The sequence below is a fragment of the Dermacentor silvarum genome, chromosome 5 (genome assembly GCF_013339745.2).
Source record: "Dermacentor silvarum isolate Dsil-2018 chromosome 5, BIME_Dsil_1.4, whole genome shotgun sequence".
In the NCBI taxonomy this organism is placed as follows: Eukaryota; Metazoa; Arthropoda; class Arachnida; order Ixodida; family Ixodidae; genus Dermacentor; species Dermacentor silvarum.
Window position 1 is genome coordinate 70,717,615 of NC_051158.1, and position 26,554 is coordinate 70,744,168.

The 26,554-nt window shown below is 45.1% G+C and overlaps 1 protein-coding gene across 2 annotated transcripts; it reads left to right on the forward strand.

The window, feature by feature from the left end:
* The first annotated feature begins 304 nt into the window (after nucleotides 1-304).
* Nucleotides 305-26,220, forward strand: LOC119453480 (putative RNA-binding protein Luc7-like 2). 2 transcript variants are annotated; one of them, XM_037715519.2, is made up of 10 exons: nucleotides 331-472; nucleotides 9,231-9,303; nucleotides 12,743-12,837; nucleotides 13,805-13,903; nucleotides 16,048-16,158; nucleotides 18,925-19,116; nucleotides 20,073-20,362; nucleotides 22,738-22,896; nucleotides 23,082-23,159; nucleotides 25,906-26,220. In XM_037715519.2, exons 4-9 carry the CDS (start codon nucleotides 13,808-13,810, stop codon nucleotides 23,143-23,145), a joined length of 912 nt encoding a protein of 303 aa, XP_037571447.1. In that variant the 5' UTR covers nucleotides 331-472; nucleotides 9,231-9,303; nucleotides 12,743-12,837; nucleotides 13,805-13,807; the 3' UTR covers nucleotides 23,146-23,159; nucleotides 25,906-26,220. The 2 variants fall into 2 exon arrangements, with proteins under 2 accessions (XP_037571446.1, XP_037571447.1); XM_037715518.2 differs by lacking the exon at nucleotides 9,231-9,303 and having other exon boundaries at nucleotides 305-472.
* The last annotated feature ends 334 nt before the right edge of the window (nucleotides 26,221-26,554 follow it).

The following is a 26,554-nucleotide window of genomic DNA, read 5'->3' on the forward strand; positions in this document are numbered from 1 at the left end:
CGGTGCAAGTGTCTAAAATACAACACCTTTTTTTAAGCAATCGACTTTAACAAGAAATCTGCAAATTTGATTTATGCTTCTAGTTGAGTGAAAATTAGAAAACAGCACGTCAAGGCGAGGACAAACAGCTGAGAGTAATTGGGCACTGTGTCGTGTCTTTTTTATTCGTTGGCCTTGTCGCACCGTGCCGTTAATGAACTTCTGAAACTGCAAATTTACATGGTTTTACTATTACGAAACGAGCATCGCTGCCGCCTGAAGCGCTATGTTATAGTAGTCCCATCGCTACAGCGGCTACAGTGGGCGACGCCATTTGTCGCTGTGGTGCGCGGCGGCTGCGTGCGTAGCGTGAAGCAGAAGAGTGAAACGGAAATTAATTAATCTTTCGTATTAAATCGCGCAAAGCTCGCCATGTCCGCTCACGAGCAGATGCGCCAAATGCTGGACCAGCTAATGGGCACCGGCCGTGATGGTAAGTGCTGTGGACATTTCATTTGTGTGCCTTTCTCAGGGTCGGGCCGTTGGATAGCGGCTGCCTCGCTGGCAGATTTGTGTTACCTTCCGCATCAGACTGGCTACGCGTAGTACCAGGCGAAGCGCGTGCTAATTTGTTTCGATGATCATTTGTAACGCTTCCAATCGAGTACACGAAGTTTAGGTTGTAGAGCGGGCCCCATCTGCTGTTCAATAGAAGCGGAAGCAGTACTCTTTGCTAGCGACCGCAAAATTGCTGCGTTTTGCAATGGCCGCTTCGACCTTTTTAGAGATGTACGAGGGCCAGAGTTCACACTCGAGTCGATGTTATTCTTAGCCTGCTTGAGTTAATTGCTAGCGCACCTTTAAACGCGCTTCGAGGACCGCGGCTTTTAATGAGGAAGCCCCTGAGACGACCTCAACGTAGCGGTATCGACGTCTGCAAGTATTTGCACAGCCGTACGGCCAGCGTTTTTTTCCGCGTCGGAGAGATATGTCGATCCGTATTGTTCCTTGCGTGCTGTGCTGCTTCCCATCTTTATTATTTCCTTTTCTTTTTCTTTTTTTTTCTGCAACTCCACTTTCTACGCAGACGTAAGGATCGGGCACTATGCTCAATAGAGATGAATTAAATGTGTCTCGCGTCGTTCTGTCTTGTGATTGATCGATTGCTTATTTCTTGTGCCTGAAATTATGTTCGCCTTTCAGTGTTTTTCTGGCTATTGATAATTTAGAACTACTCCTGAATAGCGACGTCTCGGGATTTGTGGGTGGGGTCTACTGCTGTTGCGTCCTTAGTGCGAGTTCTAGCCACTTCGCCTATTGGCGTGACATCTTGTGGGAAGGTGCGTCCCGTAGCCTTGCGACAGACACCCTTCACACTTGCCGCACCCTCGGCTACATAACCACAGAAGAGAGCACCAATTCGTATACTAGCTCGAACTATGCCTGGAGATCTGTTGGCAAGGCATCCAGATATTGCCACATTTCCATTTGATGTTGCGATAGGAACATGAAATATTACTGGAAAGACGAGTGACTGATGCTCAGGGTTTCTAGATATTGCCCAAGAAAACAGTTCAAATGCATAAAGAGGCATTTCTTGATTGCTACTTTGGCATTTCGTATAGACAGCTACACTACGTGCTGGTATTGAAGAGTTTTCGGTTTGGCCCGAGCCGTCTTCAGGCTTTACATTTAAAGCACTCCAGGGAAGCAGCTATGGCAGGAAGCCGAGAGGCATATTGCAGTCCGTGGCAAATGTAATAAACATTCCAAGCAATCTGGAGCATGCTACAGGGTGCACCACACACATCGTCAGTAGCATCAGAGACCTGGAAGCTTGTGAAAAGTACTGTACAGCACAAGAACTTTTCAAGACTAATTCAGATAACACCTGGTGCATAATTTTCAGTGGTCATTGAGTGCAGTGCTTGAGCCCATATGGGACCTGCTAACGTCAAATCATTAGTGTATTGGTCTGGGCTAGTTGGTATGTCACGATTATTGGGGATTACTGTGGAGAGCCTTAACGCTCTCCACAGCGATTCATTAGGGTCATGTTCTGTGGAATAATTCTAATGAAGTTCTGAAGGCATGCAACACATCTTAAAGGAGCTCACCCTGTCACAGTGACTCACTCGGTAGATGTATATTTACTGCTCTATGCAAGGTTGCAGGATTGCATCGTAGCTATGGTTGTGTTATTCTGATAGACGTGGAATGAAGAAATGCAAACATTTACCCCTTTCTTGCACCTGCCAACTCTGTTGCACCACTCACCGTGTTATCCTAGTTGCTAGGCATTCACACGGACATGGGTTTGATTCCCAGCCACCGCAGCTGCATTTCGATGGAGTCAGAATGTCAATGTGCACATATGCCGTGCTTTGGATGCGCATTGAAGAACCCCACATGTTCAATACTATCAGGAGCTCCCTGCCATGTTGCTTCGCATACCGTGTGTTGTTCTGGGACATCAAGATTCAACAACAAAGATCTATCCTATCCGGCACATTTCCTTATGCTGTCACACTGTTTAATCCTCTGTCATTCTGGACTGTCCTCCCCTTCCTTCCCTTGGCACTCTTTCTGTTCACTCTAGTAAACCACCAGTTATCTGTTCTGTGCATTACGTAACATACCAAACTGCACTGCTTCCTTTCAATCTCAAAAATTATCCGCCACCCACATTGCTATCTAATCCAAGCTTCCATCTTGCTATCTCCCAATGTTGTGCCTGTTATTTTTTACCACTGCACATTGTGCAGTCCTTAGCTTCCTACAAAATTTGTTTTTCATGCTTCTTGTTTTGGCACTGCAGTGTAATACCGGCAGAAGTGCACTGATTACTTCTTTATCACTTAAGCATATTGGTAAGCTGCCGTTTGTAACTTGACACTCAAACTTTGCTCGAAGGGGATGAAATGAAAAAGTGCTCATGTACTTAAAGTAGGTCACCACCTTAGAGAAAAAAGTTTTACAATTGTATTCCAAAGTTACAATTATATTTTTGGCTTCTAAAGCTTAGGTAGTTTGAAACTTTAAAATAATGAAATTGCTAAAATATAAACAAAAAAATTATATATCAGTCAAAATGTGCCAAAATATGGATGTTGCGCTAACAGTCATAACTATAAAATAGTAGGTGCGATTCAAACGCCACTTGGCGGGCACTGTAATGAGGACAATAACCTGTGCATCTAACCACCACAATCACCACATCTCTAAGCTAAGGTGTGTTATCATAAAAATACTGATAAAGTTGATATCCGGCAGCTTTGTTTGTCGCACAATTGGCCATAGTATAAAAAAGTTACCACTCGTTTTCAGTCATTCTGCTTGAATGCACAGTTCCATATATAAACAAATAGCACACAAAAATTTTATGCGGAAATATTTATTGGAAGGAGAGTTATCACTGTTCGCGTAACTGTAGGATGCAAAAAATCATGTTTTGAGAAAAATGGCTTTAAAAATTTGAACCGAATCGAATGTCCATGTAAAAAAAAAAAAACGTTCAATATGTCTAAAATCCACCAGGCTCATAATGAGCTTAGGCCCTCCTCGGAAACGGCACGATCTCCTTTTGAGCGAGCCGAGGCATGCATGGTTTTTTCTATAGAAGGCCGTTTTGTGTCTCCAGCCGACTCAAGTGCGGCCTTCCTCACACGGTGACAGTCACTGCGTTGATGCATCCTTTTCGTCGTGCACTTGGCCATATTTCATGGAGTACTATAACTTTCTCCTTGAAGGGCTAGAAATAAATGCGCGAGCTTGAAATGGCGGACGAAAAGTCGCAGATGGCACAGATAACGCAGGCACAAACCAATGCAAACGTGTGCAATGTAAACAACAGAGTGCCGCAACGCCCTGCAGCCCTCTAGTGGAAATTTTAAAATAAATCGAAAACATCATGTCGTACAACATGCTTCCAAAAGCTTTGGAATGTACTTAAACAAATTAGCATTACGTATTGTGCATACGAAGGGACATTTATGACAAGATGGTAGATGCTGTGGAATCGAAAACCTTCGGTTTCGGATGCGTCTAGGAGGTGTTGGAAAAATGGTAATAACTTTTGAAAGGCTTAAGATAACATAATTCTTTTTGCTAAATATTCTTGAATAGACAGGGAGCTTGAACATGCTAAATCAAGCGCATCAAAACAATTTTTTTTTTTTTCAAGAGTGTTTTTGAAGGTGGTGGCCTACCTTAAGGATTTAAGTGCCTGGTTAAAAGAAAGCAACGATGTGGGCTTGTTGGTTGTTCATCTTGAAATGAGCAAGTTGTAGCACAGACAAGGGCACAAGAAGGCACAACAGTGCCTACGTGTGTATATTCTTCTGTGCCGTGTCGGGTCCTTGTTCCCTGTCTGCGCCTCAACTCACCTGTTAAAGAAACTTGGGTGATGAAAATTAATCCGGAGTACCCCTACTGTGGCATTCCTCATAATCAGATCATGTTTTTGGCACATAAAACCATAGAACTAATTTTAATTTATTATTATTATTCAAACCTTTGCAAAGCATTCAATGGAGCAGAATGATGCACAAAATGGTTTTGTGCATATGCAAATTTATACACAAGCTTACCATTATTCCTTGAACATTTTATTCAACCTTGGATGCATCAAACTTCCGATAATTCAAACAAGAATCCGTTGTCCCCGGGAAGTTTGAATTAGTATAAATCGGGGGGGACTGTAGTGTGTGCATGGTGACTAAAGGTGTACAATTCCATCAAGTCAATCCATAGTATCCGTTTAACTGCATTTGCAAGATGTGAGGCGTTTCATCTTTCAGCAACTACTCTGCCATTGTCTGAGCCGTGCTTACTAACATCTGTGCAAACTGATGGCTGTAGCCTATTTGTAAGCTGAGCTTTTGTTCGCTTATTTGTGAGAGCAAGTGTGTGCGGGGTTTGCGTATAAAAGCATCGTAAATATGTGAAGAGCTTCTTTGAGCCTCAATCCTCTAGCTCGTGTTTGCCATTGTTAAGGTAATCCAGGCAATTGCAGCAAAATGTCAGTGGAGTGGGAAAAAAAAGGCTGACAACATTCTTGCAAGATCTTTTGGTCTCAGCTTGTGAGGGAAGGGAAAAAATAAAGCTGGAGCCAGTAAGCATTAATTGTCCCTGTAGTTTAGACTAATTTAAGATTTATATCATTCAGTCACCATCGAAAGTCTATGGAGCGCAGAATCTGGGAGAAAGCTGAATACTTTTATTTAATTTATTACATACCCACAGCGCCACAAGGCATTGCAGTGGGCAGGGTCAATACAAATACACGGTAACAAAGTTTTGCAGGTCTACAGACTTGTGAGAATTCAACCCCGTTACAAACGTAGACACCCGAGAAAATATCATTACCTAAGAAGAAGTCGCAAATCACACTATAAAGTAAAACATTTTCCAATTTTTGAAACACAAGGGCGGAAAAAAAAGTTATACATGCATAGACATCAAAGAAAACATCAATACCGAAATGAAGTCATGACTCCAACTACAAAATAAAACATTTCGCATTTTCGAAAAAAGAAAAAGCAGACAGAAGCCCGTGAGAAATCTATACAATGCGGTTAGATCTCACGCTAATGCTCTCAGAATCAAAAGTAAGAGCGACTCATATCAGACGACACGTTGAATGCAGCGGTGCAGGCGGACTCAGTCAAGAATAATGTGATAAGCATTTATTCGTTAATACGGTGCAGTAAAGGAGCACGCACATGTTTACACACACGCAAGACGAAGCACCATATCCAAGTCTATTGCTGCCGCACGTTCATTTCATCAGAAGTGTCACAATTCGATATTTGTCATTTTTAGTGCAGAATAGAATGCGTCATTAAAAAAAATGCCGACGACAGTTGCAGGCAAACGACTCCATTGTCGGATAGCTTTAGGAAAAGTATGTTTTGTCTTTGGTAGCAGTGCGGCATTTGTATTCCTTGATTTTGTATTCGTTATCGACACATGCCCACAACATATAAGGGTGCAAGAATATAGCTGGTGTTCAGCCTGGTATTTAAATTTCCAGCATTCACTTGTGTATGTTAGCAACAGTGTAGTGTGGTTTTACTTATCACAAATTTGTTTTCTTTGACCATGCAATCTAAATATTCGAGGCTGGCTGTGCATTGCCAATATAGCAGGAGCTTTGCTGTTTAATGCTGCCTCACATACATCTTTATTGTGTACATCTTCATTGTGCAAGGCCTTAGCAGTCTGCAACAAGTTCAGCTTCTCGTAGCTCTCTCCTTTCTGCTCACTTGTTAAAAGCATAAATATAATGAAATATATGACAGGCAACAGTGTCCTGTGATTAATTGCTAATATACTCATGGCTAGAAGCCAGATGTTTAAGCACTGAAAATGCTGTTTTAGGTGCCTATAACGGGCACTAAAGCTGTCAAGGCAAATATCGGCACCAAATAGTGTCCTTTAGGCCGTGCATAGGCTAAAAAAATAACTCCCTCTTTGCATCTGTGGATAAATTAGGATTTTCTAAGGAACACAGCCCACTAAACTCCTGTTAGGTGAAATTTGTTTTATTTTCTCGATAAAACAGAAGACAAGCTGCGTAGGTTACAAGATATACGTGAAATTTAGTGCGACTAGACACCACGAAAAAAGTTGTAAGAGCAATGGCAAACAAGCATCATCTCAAGATTTTCTGGCTTCATTCCAAGCCATTTTTTCACTGAGTATTAGCTTGTATGCAGAAAGGAACTCCGAAGTTAGTGGCACATATTTTTAGTTCGGAACATTAAAGGATGCAGTGCCCTCTGGTAGTGCAGAATGTTTGCCAGTCAGAACAGTTCTGTCACTGCTGAAAACCCTGTACTTTTTTCTGAGACGTCAAAATTTGGAATAACTCCATCAGCAACAGGTCCATTGGGAATGGTGGCAAACCTTTCCCGTGTGACCAAAATGAGCTCCACCTTCCGGGTCAGAGTTGGGCTCGACCATTCGGGTTGGTCGATGATATTGGCTAAAAATGTGAAGTGAGCACACAAGTGTGCTTGGTCACATTCAAATGTATTGTCGCATATAGCAGTTTGAGCCCTTTTCACAGCTATGCTCGCATCTGCTGCAAATGTTTATAACAGCCTTTACATCATCAAAGTGTTTGTGGTATATTTGGCTGCCTTCAGCCAAGTTCCCCAGCAGGTGATAAAATTATAAGCGAAATAAGGCTGAGACAAAATGTGGAGAATGGCATTTTTAGGCTCTGAATATGCAATACAGGCACCAGTATCCAAATGGGCATTTATAGGCACTATAAAAGTGCCACTAAAATGTTTCTAGACCCATAGTTTGTGCTTGTATGTTAAATAAACATGAAAAGGGTGCGACGAAAAATTGAAATTTGCCTTAAGTTTCGGTCTCTACTCATGACAGACACAGCACAAAATAAAAACAGCTGAAGGGTATGAGACGCAGGGCTGTTCGCCTGTCTTTGTGCTTTTTCTTCACCGTGATGTCAGCAGCTCGCATGTGCATCTTTATGGTAATCTGCAAAATTCGTACATAATGAGTAATGCTAAGACTGTTTTTAGTTTCTCAAGATTGTTTGTTCATTGTGCTAGTTCAAGAGTGTGTTCATCGACGTAAGTGAAACTGCAGCTTGGCATGACTATTATGGAGTCGAACTGATCGGCGCAGTAGACATACACAAAGCTTTTAATTACTGGAAGGAATCAGGCTGACACAGCAGTTTGTATGCTTATATGGAGACGTCAGAGATAGACAAGCAAATGTAATGGAGTGTTCCATGCGTCTCTCCTCTGCCCAGTGCGCTGCTCGTAGCATTAATAAACACGCTGTAGGGACAACAAAACTTATCTCTGTTAACATGCAGCACAAAATTTGAGTGTGCAAGCTGTTTGTTATCTGTGTCACCTTTGGATTTTTCTAATCGGTGTGTGTAAGCATGGATGTAAGGGGACACAGGGTTGGCGTTCCGTACTATAACAGGATTTCGGTATTTCAGTGGACATAGCAGTTGTCCTTACATGCATGATAGGCTCCCTTCAGAAAAGTGGCACTGCAATTGTTGTTTACCTCATTTCTCAAAGCATGGCAGAGCATTCTGCTGTTGAAAGGACCGTTATATCCACAACTCGTCATGCAGTTGTTATGCATTTAGTCCATGTGTTCGGTGTCACAGAGAGAAAAGTGTGCACTATGTAGGGGTGGTAGAAGTGCTAATACTGCGAAATTTTGGAATGGGTCAGAAAGAAAAAAAATGTGCACAATTATGCGTAAGCAAGGCATCATTTGCATTATCAAGACATGCACTGGCATTCTTAGATAATCCTTAACTACACTGGTTCCAGTACATAGCTGCTTCTGCATGTGAGCTGGCGCAATTTTTTTTTTTTATTATTGCATTTGGTTGTTTGCTTTCACTATTATTGCCCCCACCTCCTTAAAGCCCCATTATTCACCATATAATATGGTCCCCTTTCTGATAATAAGCCTAATTCAAAACAACAGCCTTTGGGTCATCCACGCTTATCCATACATTTTTGCACTGTGACACGATGGTTTTATTTCCAACTTGCCCAGTTTACAGTTCTTTTGCATGTGCATGGCACTTAAAATTGCTTACCGTGATTTTGCCACTGGCTGCCATTCGATGTCGTTTTAGCGACGAGTGTTGCTACCATGCGTCGGGGCATCTTGGCCACATTGAAAAACCAGCCTGGCATTTCTTAAAGGGAGCCTTATCATTGCTGACCAGACAGTCTGAGCAGGTGGTGCAAGTGGTGTCTGTCGCAACGGTCCTCAATACCAGTGGCTGCATGCGGTGTACACTAGTGGACCTATACTGTCTCATGAACTCGGTGCAGTGCGAAAGAGGCTAGGGCTCGTGTTGGCCAACCAGTAAGGAGAGCCAATAGTGCGTCCCGAGAAGGAAGGGGGCTTCCTCACCCATTCTGGGCCACTGATCCTTCCGCGAAGCTTCCATTCAGTCGGTGCTACGCGGAAGGTGATCAAAGGCACGACAGTGGTGGAGGACTCCTTCTTCTGGTTCTCTGTTCTGGTTGGCCGACGCAACCTGTAGCATTCGCTGCTCTGCATGGAGTTAGAGCATAAATAAGAAGTAGCCATGGATTGCTCGGTTCGTGCTGCAGTTAATGCAAGGCAGGCTGCGTTGCGCGGGTAGGGTCAAGGGTAGGCGGGGGCTGTGCGAGCGTGCGCATGCGCTGTGTCGGGCTGTACACAGGTCTGTTCCCGTGTTTTTCCAGGCGAAGCACTAAAGAGACGCCCGTCTCTTGACCTGGAACCGGGAGAGTGTAGTTGTTCAGTGCTGTACTTTGCGTGAGTCTTTGGCTTGCCGATATATCTACATATATCTATATATAAACATACCTCTATGTATTTGTGCTCGGGGGCTTTCCCTTTGAGCAGCGTGCCATCTCGCACCCGTTTGCGGACATTGCCAGCTGTTGCGCACTAGGTTTCGTTTGAAATGTCATTTGTGCTTTCCCTTAGATTACCACTGCACATAACTTGCATTAGGGCTCCTTTGCGCTGCTTCCTGAGAGCAGACTGCCACTATGCTTTGTTTAGCTTGCATACTAGGTGTGAGGCCATGTCCATTTCACTGCAGTGCATTGTCATTAAAAGAAATTGCTGGAAGCTTAAATCTATTGCTAACTTCGCATATGGTTGCACAAAGCAACAATTGCTAAGCATACAGTAAACATACGACGCAGGACTATATTCAGTCTCCTCAACTTGCTGACCTTCAAAAATCTTCTGCATTGGTTGGTTGTCCGTGTAGACTTAGTAGTAAACAAGTAATTAAGCCAAAATTATGGAGCATGTGTCCTAGATTAACTGATAATACATACATGGCTGTTGATGGGTCGTAGCCCTCTAATGTTGCGTTCATTAGCTGTTCTTTAGCGCATGAAGAAAATATTAGTTGATTTACATGCAATAAGGTAATGAAACTGCTTTCTACCTGTAGATGAGAAAGATTAGACATTTGAGCATGCTTAAAAGAGTCGTGTATATTTGATTCCTTGCATTTTTACTATGCTTGACCTCATTCAGAAGGCTAGTTGGCTTAATCGAAACAGTTTCTTTAACTTATGCATGAAACGTCCATGGCAGTTCTAAGGCAGTAGCATCTTTCATCTGGTGGTCTTGCATAGAAGTAAGGTATTGAGGAGCAATACCCATCTGTTCATCAACCCTTGCACGCATACCATGCTTGCCATTCTTTACACAAAATGGAAGGAACCCTAGAAGATGAGTGCTGAAGTGCACAGGCACGTACTACGTACTCTGCGATCCCTTCTCCACTAGTGGCTTGCAGGGACATAATGCACTGAAGGATCACGAGGGTGGGGGGGATGGGCAAAGGTCTGCTCCGCATGTTGTCTGCTTTTTTTGGCAAGAAGCGGCAGCGGCTGGCAATTCCTCCTCGCTCACGAGCCGTGCCGTCCGCCGCACTCTCAATGAGCCTTTGGCATCGCCCCCCTTCCGCCGAGCCGTAAGTGTTTTTATTCAAAGGTGCCGCGTCGTCGTCGCCACCGTCGGGAGAGCTGGCTGCACACTTCGTACGTAGATCCCCTCTCTCTAAACTCTCCTCTGTTCTGCTCGTTTTGGCGTGCCGCGCTCCCCGCCTCCCGTACGTGGGGCAGGGGAGGCGTGCCCTTCTCTAACTTTATATACATTGTGCAAACGTCATCACCAGTGGATAGTGTCACATGTTACTGTGTGCTGCACTTTTCTCTGCGAAAGGGCATAGGGGAGAGAGAGAGAGAGGCGGCGGACACACACACAGGAGGTGGCAATGCGTTTCAAGCGGCGCTCTGGCCGGTTTGGGGCTCCCGCAGTTTTGGGTATGTTTTTGTATGAGGAGGAGACAGCGAAGCAGCTTCTGGGTACGTCCTTTCACTCCACCGGACAAAAAGCGCTTTATCGTTCTAATTTAAGCTTTGCTTATTGTCCGGCGGGGTGCTTCTTGCTGTGATCTCTTGTAAATTGCCGAGTGTGTGCCATCGAGAGCTGAGCATGATCGTCGTCACCACGTGTCACGGTTTCAGTACGCTTTGTCTCTCATGTTTTGCCTGTTAACGAAAATGTGACGAAGGCGACACCACCGACGTGGGAGAAGACGGCGCGTTGCTTCGTCTATGTTCAGCAAGTGGTGAGCCAACATGTATACGCAGTGCTTGGACACGAGTGAAATCTAACGCTTGCTAGTTGTAGTTTGACTGCCCATCAAGAGGTTGTCTTTGTGTATTGTTCCTGGGAGGGGTGTTTGAAACATCTGCAAGATGCAAGAGTGAAGGGGGTTTGCTTGGTGTGTTGGTGTTTTCTGGGAGTAGGGTGCGTACCTTGCAACTAAATGAAAATGGGCTTGTAGCACACATCCTAGTGTAAAGATGGCATTGTTCCAATGCCATGCCAACTGTAGCAGCGCGACTTTGAGTTGGGACCACCCCCAATTTTTTTTCTCCGTAAGAATTTGCTTCTGTTTTCAGTGTGTCCTGCTGTTCTTGTCTGTAGAGGTGTCTACCTTGTGGGAGTTTGGCCCTATGTTTAGCCTATATTCAGCTGTGTGCCAGTGGAATCTTCTTGTGCCAGTCGTCATCAGACAGCAGTTTCCAGAAGATCTTCATTTTCTTGTCAGACATGAAAGCCATTTCCTCATGTTGTTAGTTTTCGTTGCATTTGTGAAAGGCTGATGGTATTACGGCATTTGAGGCTTGAACGGTGCTTCCAGAATGCATTGAACACAAATCAGAGCTGTGTAAATGTCAGCTTTGAGCCATACAAGTTTCTGCCCTAATACTGCTAATACACGTGTAAAAGAATTTGTTTGCTCCAAAGAAGTTTTCTTCCTTGTACGGGAGACACTTGGTGTTAAACCTTCCCATTCAAAGGACTAGGTTTGGCTTTTGCTTCCAGCACTCGTTTCAGTTCGCTAGTGTTTCTCTAAAGTAGCTGCAGTGTGTTTTTGAAGCACAAGGACTTTATCTTGCTGTTGTTGTTGGTAGTGCTGTAAATAAGAGGCAGTGTAATCTGAAAAGATTCTTTTCTTTCTTTTTCAATGTATTGAGCATCAAAGTAAACTTATCTTCTTGGTTAATTCAATAATTCCTTTGCATTTATTGAACTGGGAGCAGGATTCTGGTTTATCGTCTAGCTCAGTCCTCGAGTGGCTAGTACGACTATGCTGCTGTCATTCAGCGCACTGCATGGCTGTTCATAGTGGAAATTCTGCACCTGGATGGGTACTCCACGAAGTGTCGGCACTAGTGTGCTGCTTACGCTTCTGCCCACAGAAAACTTTACAGGTGGTAGACGGAAGATTTCTTGTAAACATCTCTGGATCGTTCTTCCATTCCCTGTTGAGCTTTTGACTCCTTGATAGCTGATCATGTCCATCATGTTTAGAGGCATTCGCTCAGTGGTTGGTCATACGAGCATGGTGTGTGTGTTTGAAAAACAGTGTCAAACTCTTCCTGTTTGCTTCACACCTGGGTGCAGCTACACCTTTTTGTTTTGTGGTACGTCCAGCAAGCTGCCGTAGACCCAGATGTTTGGGTAGGTTGCTGGCACTCTTGAATTGGATCCTTCTCGTGAGGCACAGTAGGCATGGCATTGGGCAGTTCAAGTTATCCCCTTTATTTAGTGTAGTTGTTGCAGGGCGAGGGTTTTGCCGTGTGGAACCACGTAGCTGGGGCGCGTCAGCCCAGTGACCGGAGTGTGCATTTCCAACCTCGCTTCCATGTCGTAGGCGAGAACAACCGCTACAAGGTGCACTTTACGGATCCCCGGGTGTGCAAGAGCTTCCTGCTGGCCTGCTGCCCCCACGACATCCTGGCATCCACGGTCAGTACTCCTGCACAGATGTCGGAAGTTGCATCAGAGTTCAGTAGACTCGCTGTTACAGTGCTGCATGGGCAGCTTCATTGGCCATGGTGTTGGTAATTTCTATCGCCAGTGAAATCGCACAGGACTCTGTAGGAACCATTCTACCATTCTTAGCCATTCTACCGCAATGAATGCAGCAGCCAGCAGCCTCAGTGTTGCCAGAATTCTCAATGAAATATGAGCCCTGTCCATTAATATGCGTGGTAGTGGGTGACAGTATAGTGGCAGTGAAAATTATTCATTAAGCCTGTAAACAACTATTTTTCAGCAGGTGAAAATGGTTTTTTGCTTGTTTCAATAAATTTGCAGCGTTGCTTGTGCAAAAATGTTGCTGGCAACAGTGGCACCACTAGTGCTTCACGTCAGTTCACTCGAGCATCTCAACAACTGTCATGTGTGCCGTGTTGACCAGCGACACTTGTTCAAGCTTGATTGAGTTAAAAATTCAGATGCTTTCCATTGAATGGCCAATAAAGAGCACTGATGTGGCAAGGGCAAAGATGAACTGGTGCGCTGAATGCCTTGTACAGTCAAACTTTGTTTTATCTGGTAGCCATTATAAGCATGTATTCGTTACATGCTGATAATGGCAAATGACAGTTTTGATTTACTTAAAATACCTAATAATTCATTATATTCTTTGACTGATGTGAACAGGTTTTTTTTTTTTTTTTTTGTAAATGCTCTGTTATATGCCGATAAGATGGGCAGATTTCGAATCTTTGGGCTTGTCTTGAAAGGAATGTTTAACTCATGGCTATTTTTGATGTTTTTGTCTGAATCCTTGTGAAACAGCGATCATTGAATCAATTGGAATTAAACTTGTATTCAAAGAAATTGTTCGATTTTATCAGAATTTTCTTTAGGCTCGGTGCAAGTTAGCACTGCAGGTTCTTCAAGAGCTGTCCTTCTCTCTATTTTACAGAGGATGGATTTGGGCGACTGTCCCAAGATCCACGACTTGGCCCTGAGGGCTGATTATGAGAATGCCTCCAAGAAGAAGGACTACTTCTATGACGTGGACGTGAGTGGTGGTGTTAGTTTTAAAAAGGAGAGAAAAAAATGTACTATGGTCTCTGGGAGGGGAGAAGTAACCCATAGCAAAAGTGGCACATTATTGCCGCCTTCCCTCTAGGTTGGTTCCTCTATGCAGAGGGCACCACAAATTGTAAACAAAAAAAAAAAAAGAATGCCACTTACTGTTTAAAAGAAATACCGCTGACACATTTTTTTTTTTAAGTTTGGAAATTCTACCATGCGCTTCTCACGTGTAAAATAATGTATTTGTCATGCATAAATGATGTTGCAGCGTTTAAAGCATTGTGTAGCAACACAAATGCTGTTTGCAAAAGAACTGAAAGCTACAGCCACTCATGTATGTGAGTACGTGTATACTGACTGTGCTTCCCTAATAGAAAGTGCTTTCACCTCGTGCGCACTGTTCTGCACAGTGCACTTTAGCTGCTTATAACTTATGTACTATTCTTTTTTTCCCGAAGAAAATGTTTGCATGAGAACATCTGCAAAGTCAAGCACCATTTATTGGTCTAATGTTGATTTTGCAAACGTTTTTGTAAAAGAAACTGCAAACAAGCGTCTGGCACAAAGGAATGCCTCTGTTTCTGTTGTTGGTGCAGCCTGCAGCTTTGTGGTTTTCAATGGTACAGTTTAAGCCACGGGAGCTTGTACCACGTTCGCAGTGGCAACATCCATTCTGTTGCACAACATAAGTCATTTTGTCACTCAGACTCTCTCGTCTCGGCTAAGCTAATACTCTTGGACACCTTAGAGCACTAATCAATCAGCTTAGCTTGACTTCATCTTTGCCTTCATTGCTTATAAAAACTCGTAAGTTGATATCAGTTGCGGACAGATAATTTAGACTTTGTCGGGACCACCGGAAAGTTATAATGATTGGGAATCCAAAAGAACGGATTCACCAGAAAATAAGTGTCTTTACAGTAGAACCCCCCTAACTTGTTTTGCTCGGGACTGCCAGAAAAAAATATATAATACCTGGGAAACTTATGTGAATGTGCTGTCAAACAAAAACACAGTGCACGTCTCAGCCTTTAAGCTATTTAAAGTTGCCAACCAATCATGTGGACTCGGCAGTGACTGCCTAAAGGTCCAAATGATCAGGTATCTGAACTATTGGATGTGGCAGAGAATGAGTGATTTATTCCATAAGGGGCCAAAAAAAGGTATCATAATCTCAGATGATCGCTTTCAGGGATACCTTCACTTTCGCATGACTAGCGCTAGATGCATTGGCGTGTATGAGCAATGACATTCTTCGCACAGTGCCTGGATTACTGTCACTCGTCGATGCATCTGTTGCTACGAAAGTCAAAGTATCTTCAAAAGTGATTGTCTGAGAATACGGCCCAAGTTGGTCAACGCGTTGCTGCGCCTGCAACCTGGTCAGTCCACATTTCGACCATTGTCATGCTGTTGCTGCCGATAAATGAAAGTACAGTCAAAGCATGCACCAAATCTATTTTCTGGTAAGGTAACGGAAGTTGACCAAGCTTGCGATAGCCAAATGATCGCGGGTTTCTTCGCAAGAGTCATTGTCTGGCACTTCCCTTAATCACCCCTCTCGTCAGTACAGACATCGAGTACCACATGCAAGTTTTTGAAGTCGCTCAGGACCGTGCCACTATTTAACACGTAAAATGAACAAATGCTGGGCACATGGAACCACGCAGAATTCGCATGCCAAATGGCAAGTGCAGCCAATGTACCCTTGGAACACTTCGTTGTTTGGTTTGGCTTGTCCTGCCGTTCGGTCGCGGTTGGCAACTACCGGGTCGTCTAGGCTTCGCCAGGCGTGTGTCACTAGTTTGTTTGGAGGAGGTGCCAGTGATATGGCCAGCGAAGTATTGAAATACTACTACCATTCCTCCGCAATTTTGTGGCCAAATTGGCATGCGGCCGTGCAGGCGGAGTTCAAATATCGAACGGCGCAATGTAAGCTGTCCAAAATTTTTGAAATTTCTGCCAAAGCCACACCCACCTAAACCATGGCACGTCAAAAGTGTTCGTTGGTTGTGGTCGGAAGTGCGCAGCTGCAGGTTGTCTAGCACAGTTAACGTTTCTATTTTAAATGGTTGCAGGGGAAAAAAAATTATTTTCACCCCCCCCCCCCCTTTTTTTTTAATACAGGCGATGGAGCACCTTCAGAACTTCATCGGCGAATGTGACCGGCGAACAGAGCAAGCCAAACGGCGGCTTGCTGAGACACAGGAGGAGCTGAGCGCAGAAGTGACACTCAAGGTACACTCCGAGCAAGCTTTTGTCAGTGTCTTAGGTAGAGGTGAAACACTGACCCCATAAAATGTCAACATACCTGTTTCTGAAATTTTTTGCTGCGGCAGCATCAGGCTGTCACAATGGACACTGCTACCTTGTCAAGAACAACTATTTCTTAGTAACACACAGCATCTTCTTGGTCCACTTTAGTAGCGCTGGGACGCTGGCCCAGCAGGGGAGCTTCGCGGTGGCAGAAGTCGTCGCTTGCGGCAGGGGCTGCGGCAATTCAGGCTACACCTCGGAAACTCTCAGTGAATGTTGAAGTCCTTCCTTGACGATGTCAGCAATTCAAGCCACCTGAGGCTGCGGTGAAGGGAACATCAGGGCTTGGATTTTGCACTTTGGCGTGAGCACTTCGCGGTTATGTTGCCTTGTGCGCATTTCCATGGTTTTTTCGGTGATTGTGGCTTCGGTCGTAAATTCCATGACGGTCTTGGGTGGCTTGTGAATTGATCCGGCGAAGAGTTCTTGCTTTACACCCCGCACAAAAAAAAAAAGACCTTCTTTCCCCTGTCATGTCAGGGTTGGCTTGGCGAAAGAGACGAGCCATTTCGTCTGTAAAGGTAGTAGTGTTCTCATTTGGAAGCTGCACGTAGGCTTCTAGGAGAGCTTCGGTCTTTTTGTTCCATACAACACTCCTGAAACTGTCCAGATAGGTGCTACGAAACAGCTCCCATGTTGTTAAGGTAGACTCGATTCTTATACCACGTCCTGGCAGCATCTTCCAAGAAGACAGTCGTTGAATGACACTTTTTCACATGTCTCCAGTCAGGTCTCCAGTCAGGTCTCCAGTCAGGTCTCCAGGTCCACGAACGATGATCTTCGGAACGATCGGTGCAAGTGGCGCTGGAGCTGTCATTGTGGCTGCCGACTGAGCCATGGTGTTCTTGGTCTTTTCTGGTAGAAGTCCGTACTCTGGCGGCAATGATTGCAGCTTGTGGCTAGCTCGCTGGTCCGGGTTGACCTCGTTTGTGATACACAACGAAGCACCTCCACTAGATGTCATGTCGTGACAGTGAAAAACCATGGTGGCACGATGCAAATCACGAAGCTGTTTATCGGACAAACCTGTTCCTAGCAAAACAAGTCACACTTAGCACAATGATAGCGGCGAGCGCGTGGGTTTTTATAATGACTCATCAAAGGTTCCAGCATTATAAGTGCCCTCCAGAAAGTATACTACACAATTCGTGCCGTGCGTGCAATCTGATTAAACCAGGTTCGGTGACAACAGATAGAACCAGCGATAACATTCGAGAAACTTCCCATACAGAAAGGAGCATCTTGCGTTGAGCGATAACGTTGTAACACAGATTGGCTCTTGAAGAATGTTCACCGAAATCACATTTTATTACGCATGTCAGTATTATTGTCTGTTGTGGCCTCCGAAATTCATGTGGGCATCATCACTTTCACTCTAGGGGGGTGGGGCACAAACTATCAAATGCCAAAGCAAGCTGTTTAGCTGACAGCAATGCACACGGCACCTGCGACCGCAGCCACACCTGCCCAGACTGCAAACAACTAGAACAACCCACTACCAAACACTTGATGTGGAAATGTCCGGGACACGAGGTGGTGCGGAGAATGCACCTTTGCCAGGAAGACATACCGTAGTACGAGGAGTGGATTTGACTAGTGGGTGGTCTGCTCCTTGTATCGTGCCTTGCGCTCCGGAAACACTTTTTACCCTTCCCCGTTACTTGTAAAGTAGGCACTCATTGATACGATCAGGCCTGATATGAATTTTTCCAACGTCCCAGCCCACGTACATTAGCTTACAACGTGCTAAATTTCCAATTTTGTGAACTTCATTTCGTGCCACAGCAGATGATATGAACATTCTAGCCACTGGGGATCGCCTGGCGGCTCAATTGTTCGTATCATCCGCCATAGGGACAAGGATGTGGCTTTTTTTATCTCATTGTTGGTGTTGCCTTTCTACCTTTTTGACATGGCATATACTAGCTACCTCAAATACAAAGATCGCTTTTATAGCAATACAAGTGGCACCTGCTCACATTGTTGAAGAACAGTGCCACACGGGTTCCTTTACAGATGTACGTCACGGATTGCCAAGAATTCTTCCGTATTTAGCAAAAGTTACCAAATCTCGCTAGCTACCTCAATTACAAAGATCGCTTTTATAGCAATACAAGTGGCACCTGCTCACATTGTTGAACAGTGCCACACGGGTTCCTTTACAGATGTACGTCACGGATTGCCAAGAATTCTTTTGTATTTAGCAAAAGTTACCAAATCTCGCCATGTTCAACCTTTGGCTGCTTTAGAACACAATGTAGCCTACCTTTACTGCTAAAGAATTAACTAGGCCCTAGAAGTCTCTGTCAAAGTCCATGACGTCACGGCAAGCTGGTGTGGGAAGGTCAAGGAGGCGTCGCCGTCGTCTTTTGTTTTTGCACTTTTTCTGGCTTACCAAGCATCTTGTTGTAAGAGTGGTGTTTTTGATATTGTAGAAAGGTAATTTACTGATACAGAAGAAACCATTTTTCTCTTTTAATGTCCCTTGAAGATATATGCTCCTGCTTATGGCCGTGTGCCATGATGCAGGTGACCCTAATGTTCAAGTTTGAACAAATTGTTGGCTGCTGGAATAGTGGAGACAAGCAGGGTGTTCCTGACAGTAATATGCTATTGAGAAAAAAGAGATGCTGCAGTTTAGGTTTGCATTGCTTCCTGTGGCTATAACCTTGCTGTGTGACCTTGCAGTTGAACCGCGTGCACGAGCTGGCAGAAATGATGGGCAAGAAGCTGGCCGCAGCGGAGGCGAAAGGCGCCGATGGCAACGTTGAAGAGTCGCTCAAGCTCCTTGAGGAAGTGGAAGAGATCCGGCGGAAGAAAGCGGAGGCAGAGCAGGATTACCGCAACTCCATGCCTGCATCCTCATACCAGCAACAGAAGGTGATGTTTGCAAACCATATCTAAAGTACCTGAGCCCACACGATCGTCAGATTGTAATGCCTCCATTACACGCAAGCTTTGAACGACCATGCCAGCGATTGTTGAAAACTGCGAAGCTCTAGCAACTGTTGTGCAAAGGTCGTGCAACATAACCAACAGAGCAAGCACATGGGTTTCAGTGGTCGTCAGTTTCAAAGCAAATGAGTAGCAGGGGCATTAACCCTTAACGATGATGCTCTAGGCTCGCAGTTGTGCTAGACTGGCAGACCATCATACGAGATGGTGTCTCGTTAGTGTTTGCTTGGCAGAATAAATTGTACGAAAATTGCACTAAAAGGGCAGTGGCAGGGATGTAATCCACCTTTTTCATTTTCTGATGCTGCCCATTGCTGCACACTGGCAGAAACATATTGGAAGGGTGCCAGTGCTTTTGCTGGGTGACTTTTGTGCATGCACTGATGTTGAGTGTCCATCGGTTGTGCACTTGCTGTACTATTCTGTTAAATTATTAATGGGATATCCAGGGCAGCATATCATTGCTGGATTCCCGAAGCCTGTCTAACTCTTACTGTTGGCTTGATAAGCCCTGGACACAGTCCTGTTTTCACAGAGCAAATGATAAACTAGTAGTTCTGCTGCTAGCCATAAAAGGGCTGACACTTCAACAAAGAGAGGTCTCAAGCTGCAAAGTGGTATCCACAACGGTCTCCGTATCCTCCGAGATTGCGCAGCATACATGAGGAGCACTGCACTGCCCGATCTCTGAAGCTACCCCATTTCGAAATGTTTTGAGACTTCTTTGCTATGTCCGCATTTACCCTTGAGAAAGGTGGATTGCCACTGCCATGGATTCCCGGATTGCTCTACACTTGCGATACATAATTGCGAGTCCTCTTTCTTTTCCAGTAGTTTTCAGTCTTTGATGAAGGATGTGTATGTTCTGTGTGCATGTGCAGCTGCGGGTTTGCGACGTGTGCTCTGCCTACCTGGGCATCCACGACAACGACCGTCGGCTGGCTGACCACTTCGGGGGCAAGCTGCACCTGGGATTCATCGCCATCCGTGAGAAACTGGCGCAGCTCAAGCAGACAGTCACTGACAAGCGCGAGAAGGCGCGTGCCGAACAGCTTGCCGAGCGGTCCTCCTCTCGGGGTGGAGCGGCCCCGTGGCGGTCTGGACCAGACAGTCGCAGCCGCAGCCGGAGTCCCAACCGCCGCGGTGCTGAGGAGCGCCCTGTGCGCCGCAGGTGAGTTGACCGCCTGTGAAGACTGCTTGCAGTAATAGTGGCCATAGAGCTTCCTGTTGAAATTATTCGTGGGAAATGTGGCTACAAGAACAGGTATAGGTGGCGTCCAAATAGCACCCCCGCTGCGGCTGCTCCCTGTGAGTCGCCGAAGCTGATCTTGAAGGCCGTGCTTTTGTGCGCTGGATACATCGGAAGCGGCTTTAGGAACGGGAAAAGCATCAAGGCTGCCATGTTTGGGACACCTCTTTGGGCAAGTTTGTACGAATGCATGTTTGGTCTAACAGTGCAAGCAAGACAAAAATAAAAGGAAGAGTGCAGATTTTAAACTAACGTTTGTCTTAGAAGAAAAGCACGGTTTAATGCCCATCAGAAAAATCTTTTTGCTTTGTTACAACCATGTGAAGAAAACGGGTGATACCAGAGAAAGCTATAGGGTAAGTTACTGTTATGCTTAATTTCAATGTAAAAATATGGAAAATGTAAATGAATGGTAGACGCCAACTACATTTCACTGAGTGAGCACAGGTCCTTGAAATCTCTTGAAATTGAAAAGTATGTTCTTCAATGCCCTTGAAAGTCGTGGAATTCCTTTTTTTTTTGCTTGAAAACCCGTTTTTATTGAACCCGCTGTGCTATCATAGTGGCTTGGGTGTTGCACTGCTAAGCTCGAGGGCGTGGGATGAGATCACGGCTGCGGGGGCCGCATTTTGATTGGGGCAAAATGCAAAAATGCGAGTGTTTTCTGGGCCGATACTATTTTGTAGCGATGCCTTATGACTTATTCTATACTAGTCTTATCATCCACCGCTCACGGCCGGCTGATCCTGTTAACGCGAGCGGACTGGCGCTCTGACCACTGACAAAGCGCGATAAGGCATTAGCACCGGAAAGGCATCTGTACAAAATGCAGTCAAACCTCGTTAATACGTAGTTGGCTGGGAATGACGTTTAGGTACGCACTAAACGATGTACGAATTAACCGCCAATGCCAGTTTAGCGGCCACATACCGGCCACAAAACAACTGCGTCACGACGCTCTCAAACACACGCACTCAGACAGGCTTTATTTGCGGGTAGGCAGCAAAAAATCGGTAATCCTCACTTGCCGCTGTGGCAGCCTTGTCGCGACGACGGCATCTTCGAACTCGATAACGCCGCGAGCCAGTTTGTCCATGACGCCTCGCTTACTAACTAAATTACTAACAAGCATAGTGTAGCGCATGCGCAGGTAAACAGGAACACGTCTCGCTCGATGACCGCGGAAATTCACTCTCAAAACGTTAAAGTGAGGAGGTGCGGCAGCAGCGAGCGTGCTGTTTCGCTTAATTTCACATTGAATTACACGACACATATACAGTAGAACCTCATTGACATGATCCCGTTTCGTACAATTTCCCGGCACCAATGTTCGCGATCAAGAACACAAAAAAAATGACCCAATTCAGTTTAGCCTCTTGTTTGCCGGTTGATACGTTCCCGGAAAACACAATCTTTTGGCATTAACCTTCAGTACATCACCAAACTGCGATCACATGATTCATTTTGCAGCCACTGGATCCCATGTAAACAAGAAAAGACATGAGGTGTGCGCTGTCGCGAACAGTAGCTCTTTGCCGCAGGAGCTTTCCTGCAGTACTTGCCCACCCGTGTCTCGTGAAAACGCCGGCGTGCACTCTGTTTCATATACTCGTAGCTGCATATCTTTTCGCAGGTCATCGCATGTTGCGTTCGTAATTATCGCCACCAACCCTTTTGCATCTTCACCTATCTGTGTCGCAGCTCATGTGGCATTATGCCATTGGAAGCGTACTGCACGCTTTTAAAAGGCGATAACCCAAACGCGCCACCATTCACTGCTAGCAAGGCCCACCAGCTTGGTTTCATTTTGGAAGCACTACGCAATAGAAAAGACAATGTGCCTCTCTGGACTCTCGGGCTTCGCCAGCCCGATGTGCGTCGGCGTCTCATGTCGCAACGCTTTGCCTTACACAGATGCCAACTGCAGTTGAGTGAACCAGTTTTTTTAGTGTTAGTGGCTCGTGCGTTTTCTTTGTTAGTACAGTTTTTCTCACATTTTCTTCTAAAACATACAAACAAGGTTCTACTGTATCTTTCATATGCGATGTGCTCTTTCTTGAGTGCCAATGCGATCAATGAGAGAAGTCTCTTTCTCGCCTTCCATAATGTATGAAATGAAGTATACTAACAGTGAACTACATGATTTCCACTGCCATGCCAGTCATTATCGTCAACGGGAATTGTATACGGTTTCGCCAAGGTCGCGTGCTGTATTGTTTTCGGTGGTCAAGCATGCAGGTCCCCAAATGTTGTTGCCTTTTTTTGAGATCCCTGCCCGGCCATGCATGTATGTGCAGGTCACGGTCACGTGAGCGACACCGCCGGAGTCGCTCCGGATCACGAGGCTCCTCGTCGCGTCATCACTCCAGGGGCTCGTCGAGAGACCGCAAGCGTGACCGCAGTCGCGAGCGGTCTCGTCGAGACAGTCGCCACAGGCGGTCATCTCGTGAACGGAGGTGTGTACCATTTGGGGTGCAAGCTGCTTGTTTTTTTTGGTTTTTTTTTCGAACATACGGTTGCCCTCTCAGTGCATTTTGCATTGAGGCTGCTACAGTTTAAAGAAAATGAGGCTTTCTGTGCAGCCCAAAATTTTATTGCAGTTGTTTTTCAACTAAAACGTGGCGGGTTCTCTATTGTGCAGAGGTTCACGGGAGAGGAGACAAGAGCGGGGTGACAGCGAGGAAAACCACAGACTGGACAAGTGAAGCACCCCATCACAGTGAGTTCGATCACCTTGCATGCCCTTAATATGCAGGATGTCTTCTTTTTGAAAGGGAAGAAAATTATCATCCACTCGACTATAGCACGAAGCTACAAAGGAAACCCATACAATTTGCCATGTTTTACTTTGAGATTTGTGGCAGTCAGAAATGTGCAACATGCACAGAGTCCGGTACAAATCCTGTTATATCGAACTTGGAAAAAACATCTACCAGTTTCATATGGGCATAATTCAATATAAACGTTGTAAAGAAGTTCTAAAGAATTGGACATGAAAGCACATACCGTTTGTAACCGCAGTTTATTGTCGAAATGAACTTACTTTCAGTTAACTACCCGCCGTGGTTGCTCAGTTAGCTAAGGCGTTGCGCTGCTGAGCACGAGGTTGCGGGATCGAATCCCGGCCGCGGCGGCCGCATTTCGATGGAGGCGGAATGCAAAAACGCTCGTGTGCTTGCGTTGTAGTGCACGTTAAAGAACCCCAGGTGGTCAAAATTAATCCGGAGCCCTCCACTACGGCGTGCCTCATAATCAGAACTGGTTTTGGCACGTAAAACCCCAGAAAGGAAAGGAAGTACTTTCAGTTAACTGTGGCACGAAATAGTGCTGAATGTTCTGCTTAAATATCTGGTCTCTTCGATTAGGCTGCACTAGTTCAGGGACTGCAGCACTTTTGTCCAGGTTTTACAGTAAAGCGCGTGCTGCCCATATCACACTCTTCGATTTGAGTTCGAGTTAACGGTTCTCCTGCACTCGCTACTTCGTAAATGCAGGCATTGTGCAAGCTCACAGTAGCAAACGATATGGTGCAGCACTAGTTCATTCATGGTGTGCGAACAGCAGTACGTGTAGCATACCTGCCAAGTCTCCCGGATTACCCGGGGAACTCCTCGATTTGTACCATTTCTTCCGGTTGTACGGTTAGCAGGAAAAGCTCCCGGAAATTGCTGTTGTCTCCCGTTCCTGCGTCCAGCACTTTGTCAGGCCTCATTGGCAAAAAAAAAAAAATCCTACCCAATCTGATCAATCATCACATCCATCATTTGCATCATACTGCAGGCCACACGGCCTGCCGTATGTGTGTGGCCTGCAGTATGACGTAAATAAATAAAAATAAAAAACGGAAGTTCATTGCGCAAAACATTGTCAAGAAAGTAGTAGGGAAACCCTATACATGCGCTATTTCGTTAACCGCAGAGCCGCTCCTTGCACTGACAGGGTTGTTGGGTGCCCTAGTGGTCCTAGTCTCATTAAGCTAGCCAGCGAAAGCCACAGTCTGCAACTAGCAACACTACACTCTCCATCGGTCTACTCGGCGTCAGCCGCTCTGGCATTGCATAGGCCTAAGGTCAGTCATGGGTTTAAAAGCAAGGAGCGCTAGCGCAAAAAGTCTCTTCAAGTATTTTGAATGTAGTGCTCAGCCGAAGTGACGCTGGGTAATTTGTTGATACCACAGAGCAATGCAGAGTGCGAGCGGCAATTTAACATCGTGAAAAATGTGAGGATGAAGTGCCGCTCGTCCAAGATGCTGGGAAACGTCAACTTCGCAAAATGTGAAAGAAATGGAATTTCTTACAATCAATCATTATCTGAACAATATCTCAACACCCGCCGTGGTTGCTTAGTGGCTTTGGCATTGCGCTGCTAAGCATGAGTTTGCGGGATCAAATCTCCGCCGTGGCAGCTGCATTTAATTGGGGGCGAAATGCAAAAACGCCCGTGTGTCGTCCATTGGGTGCACGTTAAAGAACCCCAGGTGGTCAAAATTAAGCCGCTGTTCCCCACTACGGTGTGCCTCATAACCAGATGGTGGTTGTGGGACGTAAGACCCGAGAATTTAAATAATTTTTGAGGGCAAAATTAGCAACAGCAAAATGCTTGCAAAAGTGAGACCTTCATGTTTATATGGTCATTTGTATATGTTTAAATCAACTTGTAATGAAGTTCGGCTAGGAGTACTTGAAGATATCGACATCATGGGGGGGGGGCATTGTTGTGTCACCGACTGCCCCCCCCCCCCCCACTCCCGGTCGGAAGATCTCCCGGATTTAGTTTCTCCGAACTTGGCAGGTATGCTGTAGCTGGCACATGCTTTGAGATGTTTTCCGTGTTCCAGATGTAGGTAGACAACGTGCTCCTTTGTATGCTGTGTTTCTCCGTCATTTCAAACTTGGTGGCCTCCGCTTCGTCTACTTCTAACAGAATCATTCCTTTCTTCAATTTTCGCACACTACTTTCCCCACGAGGAAATCTCGCAGTTTTGATGCAGGCTTAAAAAAAAAAAAAATTGATGTGCAGACAGAACAATGCAGCAGCAGCATTCGAGGCTGTTCAACACAAAATAATGTTGATGGTGATGTGGTTATTCCTTTTGACCACCGTGCCACCTATTGTTCAGTTGTGAAAGGTTCCAGTGTTGGCTTACAACAATGGAACTCGTGGAGGCGCCAATTTTTTAGTGAATTAACACGTCGTAATATACATAAACTTACATGCACTGTGGAGCAGACTGCGATGACTGGTTTGAATTATTGAAAATTTTGAATTAATAAGCCGTTTATTGTATTATTTGTAGAAGGCAAACTTGTATTTCAAGGTTTTTACATAGGTACAAGCTTCAACGCTGATACTGTCTCGTCCTTGGTAGAGAAAGAGTCAAACGAAGATTGCCTTTTAATAAAATGATCTGAGTAACAAAGCAATGACTTTTTTTCATTCACCCCCACTCCTTTTATCTTTTACAGGATAATTTACAGTGCAATGCTCCAAGGACAAAGAAGCACTAGTTCCTGTGCATTGCAGCAAGACTCTCCCCCTCACTCCGACATTTTGTACATAGAACAAGTGCTGTTACGTTCGACCGCTGATTTTTTAACCATAAATCTGGTTCCTCTCGTAAATACCACAACCACTTCCGTTTCTTCATTTTGTTTCATATTGACTTTCAAGCCGAGTGACCCAGCTGCGCCTCTCCCACATTTTTTTTTTTTCATCACTTTTTAAAAAGTTTCTTGCACTCAACATGCTGGATGAATGCAAATAAATGTTTGGGAGAAGAACTGCTCTTGTGGTTGGCTTTCGTCGTAGTGTTGAGGTGGCCCACAGGTTGTGAATCGCAAGCATGCCAAAGTCTCAAAAGGTTGCGAATGCTGTCTTGCACTGCAGCAAGGGCTTCTGGCTGCTGCGAGGCATTCTGAAATTACCGATTCATTGATTGGCTTTCACATCCTTAAGCGACTGCTTATCTCTGAGAGATACTATGTGGAATCTAAATAAATTTACCTGGTACACAGGTTTTCTTGCGTTCCACCTCGATCGGAATGCGGCTGCAGCAGCCAGGACTTGAGCAACCGACCTTGCCATGCCACAAGAGAGCATAGCCACCCAGCCAGA

Coding starts and splice junctions, on each gene's coding strand:
- LOC119453480 (XM_037715518.2), top strand. CDS start 412: ATGTCCGCTCACGAGCAGATGCGCCAAATGCTGGACCAGCTAATGGGC. Junction 13,904..16,047: donor ACTACTTCTATGACGTGGAC/GTGAGTGGTGGT, acceptor TTTTTAATACAG/GCGATGGAGCACCTTCAGAA. Junction 19,117..20,072: donor CCTCATACCAGCAACAGAAG/GTGATGTTTGCA, acceptor GTGCATGTGCAG/CTGCGGGTTTGCGACGTGTG.